General features: G+C 47.7%; 1 protein-coding gene across 1 annotated transcript in view; it reads left to right on the plus strand.

The window, feature by feature from the left end:
• RHOQ (ras homolog family member Q) overlaps window positions 1-17,521 on the plus strand; it is an 88,368-nt gene that overhangs the window by 59,657 nt on the left and 11,190 nt on the right. The window contains exon 3 of the mRNA XM_082248878.1: window positions 16,328-16,492. Within this exon, the coding sequence (XP_082105004.1) occupies window positions 16,328-16,492 (165 nt within the window). The remainder of the gene's footprint in view (window positions 1-16,327; window positions 16,493-17,521) is intronic.

The following is a 17,521-nucleotide window of genomic DNA, read 5'->3' on the forward strand; positions in this document are numbered from 1 at the left end:
GGTAGTCAGCTGACCTCATTCTTTGGGCACATGCAGTAACTATCCAATAGGACAGTTACTGCATGCTTAGTTAATTCCAGGTGGCGACTTTTTTTTGGCCAGGCAGTGTATGTGCTTCTACTATGGAGGCTCTCAAAATGTATAGAGTTAGAACTGCAGATAATACTGGGGTGCCTTATTGCGGCCTCTGCAGCTTACGCATATATTTGAAAATGTGTGCAAACTAACCTCCTTGCTCAAATCCCCAACCTAGCACAACCCCCCCCCCCCAAAGTCCCCCCTCTCCCAACACAAATTCTGTAGTTCTCATCCCTTCAGGATTACAGATAGCAGCAGAGAGGAGGAGAGAGCCAGGAGGAGGTGTGGGCTGTGTTCTCCCCCCCCCCCCAGCTCCCTCAGCCCACTCACAATTGATGATATTATCAGTTGCTAAGGACATGTCGGGCAACGAGCGCAACTTTTTGGGTTGCCGACTTTAGTTCAGATAGCAGCAGTCCAAAGGAGAGAGCTGGGAGGAGGTGCAGGCTATGTTCTCTCCCTCCTCTCTGTACGCAGTTGACACCGGATCACTCTCAGATGTACAAAGCTGGGACAGTTTTTTCCCTCCTTTTGCCGAGGCAGTTCTGAGGACTGTTCGCAGCACCCTGGTTGAGAAACATTGCCTTAGTCCAGTGAAGTGTAGGGGAGAACACATGGTCTCTCAGTTTGGAGGAGCCTTCTGGATCCGAGGATTGGAAGCTGCTTTTCAAAGTCCCCTAGACAAAAATTAGCATTTACCCCTTGATGTACAGCCCCACTGCAAGGAAACATTTTAACTTTTACTGGAGTTTAGCTTTACCCACTTAAAGCAATAGTAAACTCAGTTTTACCACTTGTACCTACAGGTAGGCTCATAATAATGCTTACCAGTAGGTACTGCGAATATCTCCTAAACTTGCACTGTTTAGGAGATATTCACACTGAATGCAGTCGGTGACATCACCGGCGCATGCACACTGAAGATCCGTCATACCGTGCCAGACCTTTAGAGCCCATGCCGTAAACGGCGGCTCCCACGCACATACGTGGGAGTGACGTCATCGTGCCCCCAGGCCACTCATGTAGCCGGAAGCCACAAACCCGGAATAAAGACCAGGTGAGGATGGAAGCCCTGTCAGCAGTGACAGCGTGCCACTGGAGGGCTTCGTTTTAAGGTACAGTAAACCCCCCTCCATTGCGGGGGTTACGTTCCGGACCCAGCCGCGAAAAGTGAAATTCCGCGAAATAGAAAAACCCTATTAACCGCTTGCCGCCCGCCCGCCGTCATATGACGGCGGAGCGGTGCGACCATTATCCTGGGCCGCCGTCATATGACGGCGGCACTTTAAGCAGGGCAGGCGCGCGATCGCGTGCGCGCCGCCCTGCACTGCCGGTGTCGGGGTGTCCCCGGGACACCCCCCGTCACCGGCAGGGGGGAAACAGCCAATGGGCGTGGCTGTTTCCCACGTGATCGGCTGTGTTCCAATGACACAGCCGATCACAATGAAGGCGCCCACAAGATGACCGCGCATGCGCGATCGGGAGCGTACAGCGCGGTCATGTCGGTGGCACTGTGTTCCGTAGGAACACAGCTGTCACCGGCGGTAGTAAACAGTCACTGACAGTGACTGTTTACTATGTGATCGCTGTGAATCCATTCACAGCCGATCACAAAATGTAAACAAAGAGCAGTAACTCAGTGTTACTAGCTCTTCTCTCCTCATACAGTTTCCAGTATGAGGGGAGCAGAGCTAGAAACACTGAGTTACTGCTCTGTGTACCTGTAAAATGTAAAAGCACAGTAAAATCACACAAATAAAAGGTCCCCACACAGTCCTCAGTCCCCCCCCAATGTCACCTGTCACCCAACAGTCACCTCATCAGTGCCCAGAAATTGACACCCATAACGTTCACATGTGAGCGTAGCGATCGCAGGCAGAATCACAGCGATTCTGCCCGCGATCCGGAAATCATTGCAAATCGCGGGACGCCTGTGCGTTGCCCCTGATTTGCAATAGCACCCCAAACGCTGTGCGATGTTGCCGCCATTTCCGCCTGCCGAATCGCGGTAACATCGCGCAAACATCGCATGACGCCCAAAAAAGGTACAAGAGTTTCTTTGGAGCGTCATGCGTTGTTTGCGCGATGTTACCGCGATTCGGCAGGCGGAAATCGCAGCAACATCGCACAGCGTTTGGGGTGCTATTGCAAATCACGGGCAACGCACAGGCGTCCAGCGATTTGCAATGATTTCTGGATCACGGGCAGAATCACAGTGATTCTGCCCGTGATCGCTACGCTCACATGTGAACGTAGCCTAAAGTTCACCGGTCACCAAAGACTGCCATCAGTACCGCCGTGCACCATCGCCCGTCACCTGTCACCCATCAGTGACCATCGCCCGTCACCTGTCACCCCATCAATCACCGTCACCTGTCACCCCATCAGTCATCGTCACCTTTCACCCCATCAGTCATCGTCACTTGACACCCCATCAGTGATCGTCACTTGTCACCCCATCAATCATCGTCACCTGTCACCCCATCAGTCATCGTCACCTGTCACCCCATCAGTCATCGTCACCTGTCACCCCATCAGTCATCGTCACCTGTCACCCCATCAGTCATTGTCACCTGTCACCCCATCAGTCATCGTCACCTGTCACCCCATCAGTCATCGTCACCTGTTTGCTATATACATGCAATCACTTACTGACCGCCTAACGACTATATGCGTCGGCCATTAAAAGCTAAATACTGGGGTTATGGCAGCAGATAGCCCCCATAACCCCGGTATTTTTTGAAACGGCGGGCGGTCGGCTTTCAGATAAGGGTGGTCCCAGTGGCGGATTCGCCGCGGAATTACCCTTACGGTGCAGGGGAAGAGGTGCCCCCCCCCCCCCTCCTGCCACGTCCCAGACGTTTTCCCAGCTTACCGGACCCGCCGGCAGCGGGGAAAACTATCCGATCCCGGATCCTCAGAGACAGGAAGTCGAGTGAGGGCAAAATGGCCCTCATTCAACTCTATGGTCTTGGAGGACCGGAGCTACGTCAAAAGACGTTGCCTAGCAACCGGTTTAAAGGGCCGCTTTTTTTTTTGCTTTTTTTTTTCCTCTTTCAACAATTTTTTTTTTTTTTTTTTCTTTTTTAGTGTAGTTGTGAGGTGTAAGGTCTTTTTGACCCCAGATCTCACAATAAAGAGGACCTGTCATGCCTATTTCTATTACAAGGGATGTTTACATTCCTTGTAATAGGAATAAAAATGATCAAAACATTTTTTTTTTTTAAACTGTGTAAAAATAAAAAAATAATAAATAAAATAAATAGGAAAAAAAAAAAAAAAAAAAAATTAAAGCATACGCAAGTCCCGCCCACATATGTAAACGGTGTTAAAACCATACATGTGAGGTATCGCCGCGATCGTTAGAGCGAGTGCAATAATTTGAGCCCTAGACCTCCTCTGTAACTCTAAGCTAGTAACCTGCAGAAATTTTTAAAATGTTGCCTATGGGGATTTTTAAGTACCAATGTTTGGCACCATTCTGTGAGCATGCGCAATTTTGAAGCATGACATGTTGGGTATCTAATTACTCGGCGTAACATTATCTTTCACATTATGGAAAAAAATTGGGCTAAATTTACTGTTTTCTTATTTTTTAGTTCAAAAAAGTGAATTTTTTTCAAAAAAATCGCATTTGGAAGACTGCTGCGCAAATATGGTGTGATAAAAAATATTGCAACGATCTCCATTTTATTCTCTAGGGTCTCTGCTAAAAAAAAATATATAATGTTTGGGGGTTCAAAGTAGTTTTCTAGCAAAAAAAATGATTTTAGCTTGTAAACACCAAGTGTCAAAAATAGGCCCAGTCTTAAAGTGGATAAATGGACAACTTTGTGTAAAGCGCTACTTGGATGTGAGGCCTATGTATGTGGCCAGGCTGTGAAAAAGTGTTACACATGTGGTATCGCCATACTCAGGAGGAATAGCAGAATGTATTTTGGGGTGCAAGTTTTGCTATGTACATGCAATGTGTTAGAAATATTGCATAAATGGACAGCTTTGTGTAAAAAAAATGTGTTTTCATTTTCTTTCCACATTTTCCATAAACTTGTGGAAAAAAATGACATATTCAAAACACTCATTATGCCTCAAAAATTATACGTTGGGCTGTTTGCTTTCAAAAATTGGGTCATTTTATGGGGGTTTCCATTGTCCTGGTGCTCCAGGGCCTTCAAAAGTGCGATAGGCTGTCAGGAAATGAAATGTGTAATTTGTGCTCCTAGAATGCCGGACGCTGCTACTTGGATGTTAGGCCTCTGTATGTGGCCAGGCTGTGAAAAAGTCTCACACATGTGGTATCGCCATACTCAGGAGGAGTAGTAGAATGTGTTTTGGGGTGTAGTTGCAAGTATACATGTGCTGTGTGAGAGAAATAACCTGTTAATACGGCAATTTGTAAAAAAAAAAAATAAAAAAAAATAAATCTTCATTTTGCAAAGCATTGTGGGAAAAAATTACAACTTCAAAAAACTCATCATGCCCCTTATTAAATACCTTGGAATGTCTACTTTCCAAAAAGGGGTCATTCGGGGGTATTTGTACTTTCCTGACCTTTTATTGTCTCAAGAAATGAGATAGGCCTTCAGTACATCAGGTGTGATCAAGTGTGATCAATTTTCAATGATTCGCACCATAGCTTGTGGACTCTATAACTTTCACAAAGACCAAATAATATACACTTATTTGGGTTTTTTTTACCAAAGATAAGTAGCAGTATAAATTTTGGCCAAAATTTGTGAAGAAAAATTACTAATTTGCAAAATTTTATGACAGAAACAAAGAAAAATGCGTTTTTTCCCGATATTTTCAGTCTTTTTTTATTTATAGCACAAAAAATAAAAAACCCAGTATTGATCAAATACCATCAAAAGAAAGCTCTATTTGTGTGAAAAAAAGGACACAATTTTTGTATGGGTACAGTGTTGCATTACTGAGTAATTCTCAGTCAAAGTGTGAGAGCGCTGAAAGCTGAAAATCGGTCTGGGCAGGAAGGGGGTGAAAGTGCACTGTAGGCAAGTGGTTAAAATGCATTGTAGGCATGTTTTTTTTACTGTCACTGTATGTGTAAAAGCATTTTAAAGGTCTTTAAACACACTTTTAAAACAATAGAAACTCATTTAAACACATAAAAGATACTTAGAGTCAGAGCAAGAGCTATGAAAAACACAAAAATCTTTCATTTTTAATGATTTATATAGTAAAATAACATTACAAAAAAAAACGCGAATTACCGGGACCGCAAAAACTGAACCGCGATGTAGCGGGGGATTACTGTAATGCCCCATACACACGTGCAGATTATCTGAAGACTTTTGTCTTCAGATTTACCTTTTCTATGTAGTGCAAGGGCCTGCCGGATTGCATACAAATTGAAAGTGTTTAGGTTTGACCTCATATTATAGGGTTTTGGTAAGTCTGCAGACAAAAGTCTTCAGATAATCTGCACGTGTGTATGGGGCATAAGTCTCCCATAATGTGCTAGTGTGCAATGCATACTAGCACATTATGACATTGCTTTGCAGGGGAATTTTTTTTCTTTTTTTAGCTGCGGTTTACTACCGCTTTAACCAGTTAACTCAGAGCTCTGGAAGCCATCCACCCCGACATCCTTTATTGGAGTGCAGGCCGTTAGAGAGGAGTGGGATGCCATAGTTGGGGGGGGGGGCAGAGCTCTGATGGATTACAGAGCTGACCCAGGTTCTGGGGGCCCCTGGGCATCCAAAAGATGTTTTTTGGACTAAAGACCTGGTTTGGATTGTAAGCTCTCATGAACAGGGCCACCTATTGAATTGAATTGTATTATAACTAAACTGTTTCCCTTTATATTGTAAATCTCTGTGCAAACAGTTAGTGTTCTATTAATCCTGGATAATAGTAATATTTATGTGTGGGGAGATGCTGGTAAATTGGTTTACCGCCTTCGATTCATTCCAGGTTTATTTTAAAATTCAACACATACAGGAAAAGAAATACTGTTGATAATTTAATTTGCATTTAGCACTTGCTTCCCCGGGGACTCAAACTCTTGGAAGGTGAGTCAGCCATCTTGGGAAGACTTAGTTGAGCCAATTAACCCTTCCAGCGTGTCTTTGGCATGTGGGAGGAAACTGGAGTACCTGGAGGAAACTCACACAAGCACTGGGAGATCATGCAGGCTCCATGCAGATAGTGTCATGTCCTGGATGGGTCTCAAACTGAGGAGTGTTAACCCTAGAGAAGTGTACATCATTAACCTCTTCAGCTCCAGAAGGTTTTACCCCCTTCCAGACCAGGCCACTTTTTGCAAATCGGCACTGCGTTGCTTTAACTGACAATTGTGACACTGTACACAAATAAAATTCATGTTTTTTTTTTCCCCCCACACAAATAGAGCTTTCTTTTGGTAGTATTTTATCACCTCTGCCGTTTTTTTATTTTTTGCTCTATAAACCAAAAAAAGACAGACAATTAAAAAAAAAAAAAAATCAAACAATATTTTTTACTTTCTGCTATAAAACATATCCAATAATAAAAAAAAAAACACATTTCTTCATCAATTTAGGCCAATATGTATTCTGCTACATGTTTTTGGTAAAAAAAAATCCCAATAAGCGTATATTGATTGGTTTGCGCAAAAGTTATTGCGTCCACAAACTATGGGATAGATTTATGGACTTTTTTTTTTTTTTTTAGTGTTTTTACTAGTAGTGCGATCAGCGATTTTTAACGGGACTGCGACATTGCTGTGGACACGTCTGACACTAAGGGGTTAATTTACTAAAACTGGAGAGCGCAAAATCTGATGCAGCTGTGCATGGTAGCCAATCAGCTTCTAATTTCAGCTTGTTCAGTTAAGCTTTGAGATTAAAACCTGGAAGCTGATTGGCTGCATTGCAGAGCTGCACCAGATTTTGCACTCCTCAGTTTTAGTAAATCAACCCCTAAGTGATGCTTTTTGGTTACCAGTAACCTCAATACAGTGATCAGTGCTAAAAAAAAGAATGCACTGTCACTGTATAAATGACACTGGCAGGGAAGAGGGTTAACACCAGGGGGCGATGAAGGGGTTAAGTGTGCTCCTAGGGAGTGCTTTTTAACTGTGGGGGGGAGGGGATGCACTAGAGGAAAAGAGAGATCCGTGTTTCTTCTTAGCTGAAACACAAGATCTCTCTTTTACTCCCTGACAGAACAGCGGTCTGCCTTGTTTACATAGGCAGACCACCTTTCTGCCTCTCCTCTGAATGATCGGCGGGTCCCAGTAGGTATTGCGGCTGCTGAACCCGCTGTGTTCAATCGCGTGCACAAAATCACGTACATGTACGTAATTTTGCGCAGCCAGTCCTGCCACAGTATATATATATGCGGTGGGCGGTCCGGAAGCGGTTAAGCCACTGCGCTGTCAATTACCATTTGCCGACCACATCACATAGGAGTATGACAGCAGAGTGGTTCTCCTGCATTGGATCATATATCTAGTATGTGGTCCAGCGCTTCCAGGTAGGGGGCGCTCATGGCTGTGCTGTGATTACAGTCACAGCACAAATCAATCGGCGGGTGCCGGCCAATAATTGACCACCGGCACCCACTGATCGGCGAAGACCTCTGTCCTGTCAGCCGGGAAAAAAAGCTGGCACATCCCGAAGTAAAAAGTGAATGCACCAAGCACTGTTAGTCACACATTTATTCACCCTAGATTTTAACCCCTTCCCAGACAGTGTCATTAGTACAGTGACAGTGCATATTCTTAGCACTGATTCATGAATTAGTGTCACTGGTTCCTACAAAGTGCCAGTTAGTGTCAGATTGTCCGCCATACTATCTCGCTATAAGTCGCTGACCATTGCTAGTATAAAAAAAATTCAGTATATATACCATATTTTGCAGATGCTATAACTTTCGCACAAACCATTCAGCATACACTTTTTGGGATTTTTTTTTCTAACAATATGTAGCAGAACACATATAGACTTAAATGTATGAAGAAATTCTATTTTTTACATTTTTTTATTGGTTATGTTTTAGAGCCGAAAGTAAAAAATATTGTTTTTTTCCCCAAGAATTCTGTCTTTTCTCATACCTTTTTCTGTACCCCCCACCCACCCCTTCCCCCCCCTATCTTCAGGGACTCCAGTGCCTATGGGTGAGGTACCTGCCCACACTAATACATTCTGATCTTATCTCTTAAGAGATTTGTTGTTTCTGGCTGCTATCCAAGTATGGAGCACACTGTAGGAAAACACCAGCATGTTCTATGGTAAAATGAACCATATCTTAGCGTATACAGGGTCAAACAGCTGACTCTCAGCTGCTCTAGCTGTCTGGACAAAGGGGAGCTTTTCTAAGAACTCTTTGTAAGCAGACTCCAGTGTAGTCAGTATTCCTGATCTTCATAGGGGTTTAGTCGCAGACATTTGGAATTATATGTGTACGCTGCAATGGCCATGTCAAGGCACCCCAATGTACTGCAGTCCTACCTGTAATTTTGAGTGTTTCCCAAATAGGAGCACATAAAACAGAGGATAGATTAGGGGTCGGTGTGCCTGGAGGGAGTCCATCCCTCTTTAAAGTAGTAGAACTATAGGCAAACTTTTATTTCTCTTACGTCCTCCGACAGTCGCCGCCTCCTCTAAGTCATCACTGTTGGGTATTGACTTCCCATCCGCAGGAGTAGCTAGGCATATAGACTTAGTCCAAAGTCAAAAGACATTAGCATATAAACACCCATGGGGGCTGTCCCATCTGGTCAATACTCTCCCCTGCATCACCACTCCCAACTCATTTTTAATCTGCCTAGCGTCAGGAGTAGTCAGGCTTCCCTGTGCTGGGGCTTCAGTCTCAGCCTTCCTAACCTTTTATTTGATTTTTTTTAAAAATGTCAGTTTTTTTCTTACTTTACTAGCTGTTTATTTTGTCAGCTTCTAGTGTTAGTCTTCTCTTCGGATGAAGATGGATCATGCGGTGATGGGATTCGGACTGACCGCCCTGGTTCTCCAGGGCAGAAGGGTCAGATGGACCCCCAGCCCGCCATCGAGCGTTCAGCTATGGTTCGCCCTGGCATTACGAACGACCCATCCCTGTTCGCTGCAGGGATGCAGCCGTGAGGTGGCTACCTCACAGGACAAATCTGCGGTGCTGCAGTGTCATGTCCCTGGCTCACGGCACTCCCTGTCAGGTGAGGACAGCAGTTTTCCGTGCATAGAGGCTTCCCACGCCATCTGGTACAGGTAAGTACTTCTGTGTGGGGCCTCTGTCTGGGGTGGCAGTCTGTGTTGCTGTGTGTCCCCCATGTCTGTGCCTGTGTGACTCCCTGATGCGGTCCCTGGGGGGATCGCTTATGCAGTTTTTCTGTATGTGTGGGGGTCCCCTTCCCTGTTTCACTTCGGTGCATTGTTGGGGGTGCAGACGTTGTGTGGCGACCGCAGCGGAGTGAACTTGCGCGGTCCGCCATCTTTGCTTTGGGCAGGCATGGTAAGCCTCTCTGTGGGCGATACTGCATGCTGTTTTGGCGCCATCCGCCGCCATTTTTGTGGGTGTAGAGCGATCGGTCCAGCCGCATGTTCGGTTGCCATTTTCGTGAAACCTCCAATACAATCCTATGGGGCAGCCATTTTCCATAAGTCTGAAAGTCTTTAAGTTCAGCCTACTTCAGCAGCACTTCCTTTCCATATGCAGCGGGACATCTGTGGCAACACTCTGCGGGCTCTGCAGGTTATCGCTCTCAATATTCCTCTGTATTATCGCTTCTGGCTCAGTTTTCTCTCTCCTTTTGGGGGTTTTTGTCACTGTAGCTGTAGCGGTGGGCTGCGCACTCCGCAGCGATCTAAAAGGGGCAGTACACATTTATTGCACTGTTTTTTTCTGTGAACTTTGAGCAATGGATTCTCAGGAAAGCAAGTTCCCCCCAGCCTTAGTGGGGGTCCCCAGTTCTCCTGTGGCCCCGCTGCGACCCGATTTGGCTGCTGTGGTGGCGACTTTGGTGTCTAATATGGAAATGCTGATGTCTGAACGTGCTGCAAAAAAGAGGCCCAGATTGTGTCTCTCTTCTGATTCAGATGGGGATATGGCTGCTGCTGCGAGCGTGCCCTTTTCAGGGTCCCGCTCATCCCTGGACCACCCGGGGTCTGAGGGGGAGGCTGAGATGGAGGGGGTTGATACCTCCTCCCCAGGGTCACCTGAAGAACGGGCGACCATGGACGAGTTAATTGTTTCTGTTAAGGAAACCTTGCATTTAGAGGATGAGCCCTGTCCTCCGGGCGTTGTGTCCTCATTTGGGATGCACAGGACCCGCAAGTCTGCGCAGGTTTTCCCCTGCCCAGCTGAGTTTCATTACACTGTTAGTGTAATGTGGCGCACGTTAAAATGTCCATTCCTGGTACCTAGTCGGTTCAAATTGCTTTATCCTTTTGCGCCGGCTACGGAATCACGATGGTGTGTGCCTCCACAGGTAGATCACACTGTGGCAGTGTTAAACAAGGCTACCTTGGTTCCTACTGAGGATACCCCGGTTTTCCGGGATCCCACGGACCGGCGGTTGGAGTCTCTAGCTCGCCATTCCTATACGGTGGCGGGTTCGTTGCTCAAACCCGTTTTCGCATCCGTTCTGGTGGCTCAGGCGGTGGCTGATTGGACTAAGATGCTTAGGTGCAATCTCGTGTCTGATGGTATTCCGCCTGCCCGTCTGGAAATGGTGGATCAGATCCACCAAGGAGTCATGTATTTGTGTGATGCAGCCTTGAATGAGGCCCCCTTAGTGGCTCGCCTCTCTAGTGTCGCGGTGCTTAACCGGCGACTGATATGGCTAAAGAGCTGGTCGGCTGACCAGTCCTCACGGAAAACAGTTGCTGATTTTCCCTATGCTGGCTCTCGCCTTTTTGGCGAGGCGTTGGACACCCTGGTGAAAGGCGTCACGGGGGGCAAGAGCACTATGCTGCCCCAGAACCCAAAGAACAAGTCTTTTAGGGGCAAGCGGGGTTCTGCGCCTAGATCCAATCAGGGGTCCTTTCGTGCCTTTCGGAACCAATCCAAGGGCAAGCCCTTCAAGGCCCAGGGCAGTCAGAAGAAGCCCTGGGCGGGTAAGCAGAAGTCCGGCAATGCCGGCTCGGCGGGTCAATCCGCCTCTGCCTGAAGGGGCGCCCTCACCCATTTCAGGGGTGGGGGGACGTTTGCGCGGTTTCCTCCAACCTTGGCTGCTCCGGATATCAGACAGGTGGCTTCTGGAAATCGTTCGATCGGGATACAAGATCGAATTCCTTTCCCGGCCGGAGGACAGATTCTTTCCCTCCAATCTTCATCTGCTTCCGGGGCGTCTGCAGGACTTGCATCAAGCGGTGCAGGACCTGCTTGCTCAGGGAGTGATTGTCCCGGTGCCTCATCGGGACAGGTTTCAGGGGTTTTATTAAAATCTGTTCACTGTGCCCAGAAAGGGGGGCAAAGTGCATCTTATTCTGGACCTGAAAGCGCTGAACCGCTTCGTGCGTGTTCGGAAGTTCCGAATGGAGTCTCTCCATTCGGTGGTGGCCTCCTTGAGTCCAGGGGAATTCCTGGCCTCGATAGATCTAAAAGATGCGTACCTGCACATCCCCATTTTCGAGGGTCATCAGCGGTACCTTCGGTTTGCTATCGCAGAGGACCACTACCAGTTTGTGGCGTTACCTTTCGGTCTCACTTCGGCACCAAGGGTGTTTACCAAAGTGTTATCGCCGGTTCTGGGCCTGCTGAGGGCCCAGGGCATTGCGGTCTTGGGTTACCTGGACGATCTACTTCTGAGATCACGTGCCAGGCAGGACCTTGTGCGCGATCTGTCCACCACGGTGCAGACGCTCCAGGAGTTCGGATGGACCATCAACGTTCAAAAATCGACGTCTCTATCGCTTCGTCTTCCCTACCTGGGAATGATTCTGGACTCTGCTCAGGCAAAGGTGTTCTTGCCGGAGGACACGCTCCGGACTTTGCGGGACGAGCTCAGGTCCCTCAGGGACAACCCGTCCTCGTCACTCAGGACCTGTATGCGGGGCCTGGGGTTGATGGTATCGGCCTTCGAGGCGATACCCTTTGCTCAGTTTCACACGCGGGATCTCCAGACGGAGATCCTGGCCAGGTGGGACAGACTGCCTCTGTCCCTGGATCTGTGCGTCTCCTTGAGTCGTCAGACCAGATTGGCTCTTCTGTGGTGGCTCCAGTCCCCGTCGGTGGCGGAAGGCAAGTCCTTCCGTCCGTTGGTGATTACCACGGATGCCAGCCTGTCGGGCTGGGGTGGAGTCCTGGGCAACCTGTCTGCCCAGGGCACTTGGTCGGGGGAGGAGTCCTCCCTCCCGATAAATGTGCTGGACTTGCGAGCGATAAAACTCTGTCTCTTCCAGTGGCCGCCTCCAAGGCCTACCTGTCCGAGTACAGACGGACAATGCTACCGCGGTAGCTTACATCAACCACCAAGGGGGCACCAGGAGTGCTCGTGCGGCCCGGGAGGTAACCGACATTCTATCGTGGGCCGAGACTCATGTCCCGGCGATCTCAGCAGTTCACATTCCGGGTGTGGAAAATTGGCAGGCCGACTATCTGAGCCGCCAGACCCTGGACCAGGGGGGATGGTTCCTACACCCGGAGGTCTTTCAGATGCTGTGTGCGAGGTGGGGATCCCCGGACGTGGATCTGTTCGCATCCCGGCTAAATCAAAAGGTGGAAAGGTTCGTGGCAAGAACGCGCGATCCTTTGGCGGACGCCTCGGATGCGTTGGTAGCCCCTTGGCATCAGTATCGTCCGATGTATGCCTTTCCTCCGATTCAGTTACTATCCCGGTTCCTCCGCAGATTGGTCTCGGAACCGCACCTGGTGATTCTGGTGGCTCTGGACTGGCCATGCCGGTCCTGGTACGCCGACGTTGTTCACCTAGCAGTGGCGCCTCCATGGCGTCTGCCTCTGCAGGAAGATCTCCTGTCTCAAGGTCCGATCTTCCATCCTGCTTTACAGTCACTGGCTTTAACGGCCTGGCTGTTGATACCCAGGTCCTGAGGGACAAGGGTCTCTCCCCTGAGGTTATCCCTACTCTAATCAAGGCTAGGAAAACCTCCTCTGGTAAAATCTATTATCGTACCTGGAAAGCTTATTTCGCCTGGTGCGAGTCCAGGGGGTTCTCCCCTCGTTCTTACTCGGTGTCGAGAGTGTTGGCTTTCCTCCAGTCTGGAGTGGACCAGTGCCTGGCGCTGGCCACGATAAAGGGCCAAGTGTCTGCACTGGCTGTCCTTTTCCAACGCCCTGTGGCGTCTCATTCCTTGATTCGCACCTTCATTCAAGGTGTGCGAAATTTGGCTCCCCCCAGGAAGGAGCCTTTACCTCCATGGGACTTGAACTTGGTTCTGTCCGTGTTACAGCGTGCTCCCTTTGAAAACATCAGGGAGATATCGTTGCCTCTGCTGTCGAAAAAGGTTGCTTTTTTAGTGGCGATCACTTCGGCTCGCAGAGTGTCGGAGCTGGCGGCGTTGTCTTGCCGCTCCCCTTACTTCATAATTCACAAGGATAAGGTGGTTTTGCGACCAACCCCGTCCTTTCTTCCCAAGGTGATCACTGAGTTCCACCTTAATGAGGACATTGTCCTGCCTTCGCTTTGTACGAAGCCAAAACATCCGAATGAGATTGCTTTGCATTCCTTGGATGTTGTCAGGGCGATCAGGGTTTACCTGTCGTCTACGGAATCCTTTCGGAAGACAGATTCCCTATTTGTCCTTCCTGAGGGATCTCGGAAGGGCATGGCTGCGTCTGCAGCAACTATTGCCAAATGGATCAGACAGACCATTGAGCAGGCTTATGCCTTGAAGGAACGGGTTCCACCCTTCCCTGTTAAGGCACACTCTACCAGATCTTTGAGTGCGTCCTGGGCCTATTGGCATCGGGCCTCGGTGGCCCAGGTGTACAAGTCTGCGACTTGGTCGTCGGTGCACACCTTTTCCAAATTCTACAAAGTAGATGTTCTGCCATCAGCTGATGCTTCCTTTGGCCGCAAAGTTCTCAGTGCGGCAGTGCCATGAAGGACCCTTAAATTTTTTTCTGGGTCCCTGGCCGTTGGTGTTTTGCTTTCCTGGGCTGTTGCTCCTGTTGAGCATTGTTTTTTTCTGTTGCCCAGTTGGTTCTCTTACGGTGCATGTAAGATTCCTTTCTCTGATGTGGGTACTGCGTTGCCTTTTCTACGGTTGCGTCTCCCACCCCTCATGTCTATACTGCTTTGGGACATCCCAACAGTGATGACTTAGAGGAGGCGGCGACTGTCGGAGGACGTAAGAGAAAACTGAATTTTTGTAAAATCTTACCTGTAAAATTCCTTTCTCTGAGTCCTCCGACAGTCGCCGCCCCCGCCCCTCTTTTGGGGTTCTTATTACCTACTGCTATGCTACCAAACTGAGTTGGGAGTGGTGATGCAGGGGGGGGTATTGACCAGATGGGACAGCCCCCATGGGTGTGTATATGCTAATGTCTTTTGTCTTTGGACTAAGTCTATATGCCTAGCTACTCCTGCGGATGGGAAGTCAATACCCAACAGTGATGACTTAGAGGAGGCGGCGACTGTCAGAGGACTCAGAGAAAGGAATTTTACAGGTAAGATTTTACAAAAATTCCGTTTTTTTTGGATAGAGTAAGGGAGGATTATAACCAGTGATCGACCGATATCGGTTTTTCGTTGCCGATACTGATACCAATATTTTAGCCAATGCATATCGGTATTGGCCGATATTTTTGTAAATTTAAAAAAAATGTTTTTTTTTTTTATTTATTTTTTTTTTGACAGTTCCGTTTGTGGAGGGATCTGGGGGTCTAAAACCCCAAACCCCTCCTCTGCACTTAAAAGCATTCAAAACGCCAAGTTTGACTGTTTTGAATGCTGTCATTTTTTTAATCTGGCGCCAGACAGTACCCGGAAGTGATGTCATGACATTACTTCCGGGTTTTTGCATGGAGACCTGATCAGAGCCGAATGCGGCTTTGATCGGGTCTTCGGCGGCCTTGCAGTGGGACGGGAGACCCGGGCGAGCCGAGGAAGGTGGCGGGAGGGGGTGTGTCCCCTCCCGCTCCTTCTCAGCCGAATCAGTTATCATTACAAGACAGCCGATCGTCGGCTATGGATGCCGGTACCGGGGTGATGCCTCTAGCTGCAGGCATCACTCCGGTACAAGTACTTTACCAAAATATTGGCAATATCGGTCACCTTGGTGGCCGATTCCGATATATCGGGGAAAGTTCATATCGGCCCTCAATATATCGGCTTTGAAGATAATCGGTCAATCCCTAGTTATAACCCCTGTCAGTTTATTTTTTTTACATCTGTGTCCCATTGGGGAGATTTGCCTTCACTTCCTGTCCCATAATCAAAACAGGAAGTGACAGGAAATCGCTTCAAATTAAAGTGATTGTAAAGTCTCGTGTTTTTTTTATTTCTCAATAAAAATAACAAACATGTTATACTTACCTGCTCTGTGCAGTTGGTTTTGCACAGAGCAGCCCGGATCCTCCTCTTCTCGGGTCCCTCTTTGGCTCTCCTGGCCCCTTCCTTTGATTGCCCCATAGCAAACAGCTTGCTATGGGGGCACCCGAGCCGAGCCGCAGCTCTGTTTATCCATCCCTTCCCCTCTCTCTCCCCATTGGCTAACTGACTTTGATTGACAGCAGCGGGAGCCCCGGACGGCCGAGGGACTCGTGGACAGAGATGGACCTCAGGTAAGTATTGGGGAGTGCAGGGGGGGCTGCTACACACAGAAGGCTTTTTATCTTAATGCATAGAATGCATAGTTTATAGCACAAAAAATAAAAATTGTAGAGGTGATCAAATACCACCAAAAGAAAGCTCTATTTGTGGGGGAAAAAGGAGATCGATTTTATTTGGGTACAGCATCGCACGACCGCGCAATTGTCCATTAAAAACGCAGTGCTGTATCGCAAAAAAAAATAGCCTGCTCATTAAGGGGGAAATCTTCTGGTCCAGAAGTGGTTAAAGGGACAGTGGGGCAAAGTTATTGAAAAAATAACTGCAGTAATTTGTGTTTTTTTCTATTTTCCACCTAATGTTCTGCTTTTACCATAGAGTTCAGTAAGATTTGAGTATTCCTGATCCCGGGGGGCACTTGGCGTGTGGAAAGAACATGTTCAAGGGGCTCCCCTTTTGTTGCTTGTGCTTAGATGGACTTTTGGGTGATGTGCATAAAAAGTATTAAACTTGGTATGACACCCTCACAGTGATATAATCTCCATATTTCAGCTGACTATTAATCATGACTTCTTCTTCCAGGAAGATTACGATCGGTTGAGGCCGTTATCTTATCCCATGACAGACGTTTTCCTCATCTGCTTCTCCGTGGTGAATCCGGCCTCCTTCCAGAACGTGAAGGAAGAATGGGTTCCGGAGTTAAAGGAATATGCACCAAACGTACCTTTCCTGCTAGTGGGAACCCAGGTAGAGTCTCAAAGGGGAACTCTGTTTCCATCCAAAACGTTTTCTGTGCTTTCTAATGAGAGACATTTATTTAGCCTGTTAGCAGTTTTTCTCTCCATTTTGGAAGGCGGGGGAGCTGTTAAAATGCAGAACCTATCTTCTTAAACTAACACTCAGAATACTTTATTGTCATACCCACCTTGCTTTAAGATAATTGGCTGTCGGTAGGGGCCATGTTGTGTTTATGCCTTTCCCCAGTATTGTAATATTAGCAACGCAATCAGGGCCAGTTCACACCACATGCAGTCCAGTGTTTTTTTCTGCATCAGAAACACGTAGATAGTAGGTTATATGGTTTCCAATGGTATAGTTCACACCAGTGCGGTCAATTCCAGGGCTCTCCAATTACAGAAAAAAAAAGTAGAACATGGTACATTTTTCCTGTACTGGACTGTACTGGAACACGTTAAAACTAGGGATCAACCGATTATCGGCAAAGCCAATATATCGAGGGCCGATCTGCACTTTCCCCGATATATCTGAATCGGCCCCTGAGGTGACCGATATTGTCGATATTTCAAGAAAGTGCTTGTACCGGAGTAATGCCTGCAGCTAGAGACATCACCCCGGTACCGGCGTCCATAGCCGACGGTGAGCTGTCTTGTAATGACAACCGATGCGGCTGAGAAGCCGATCGGCTGTCATTACAAGGAGCGGGAGGGGACGTCTTCTGCGGCTCGCCCGGGTCTTCCGTCCCGCTGGGAGACCCGGGCATCCTACCTGCACAGCCGCCGAAGACCAGAGCCAAATGCGGCTTTGATAAAATGTGTAAAAACACGGAAGTGAGGTCATGACATCACTTCCGGGTACTCGGAGCCAAATTCAAAAAAATTACAGCATTCAAAACAGCCAAACTTGGCATTTTGAATGCTTTTAAGTGCAGGGGAGGGGTTTGGGAGTCTTTTAGACCCGCAGATCCCTCCACAAGAGTACCTGTAAAATAAATAAATAAAATATTTTTTTTAAATGTCCGAAAATATCGGCAGATAT

This window comes from Pelophylax lessonae (genome assembly GCF_965119305.1).
Source record: "Pelophylax lessonae genome assembly, chromosome: 3".
NCBI classification, from domain to species: Eukaryota; Metazoa; Chordata; class Amphibia; order Anura; family Ranidae; genus Pelophylax; species Pelophylax lessonae.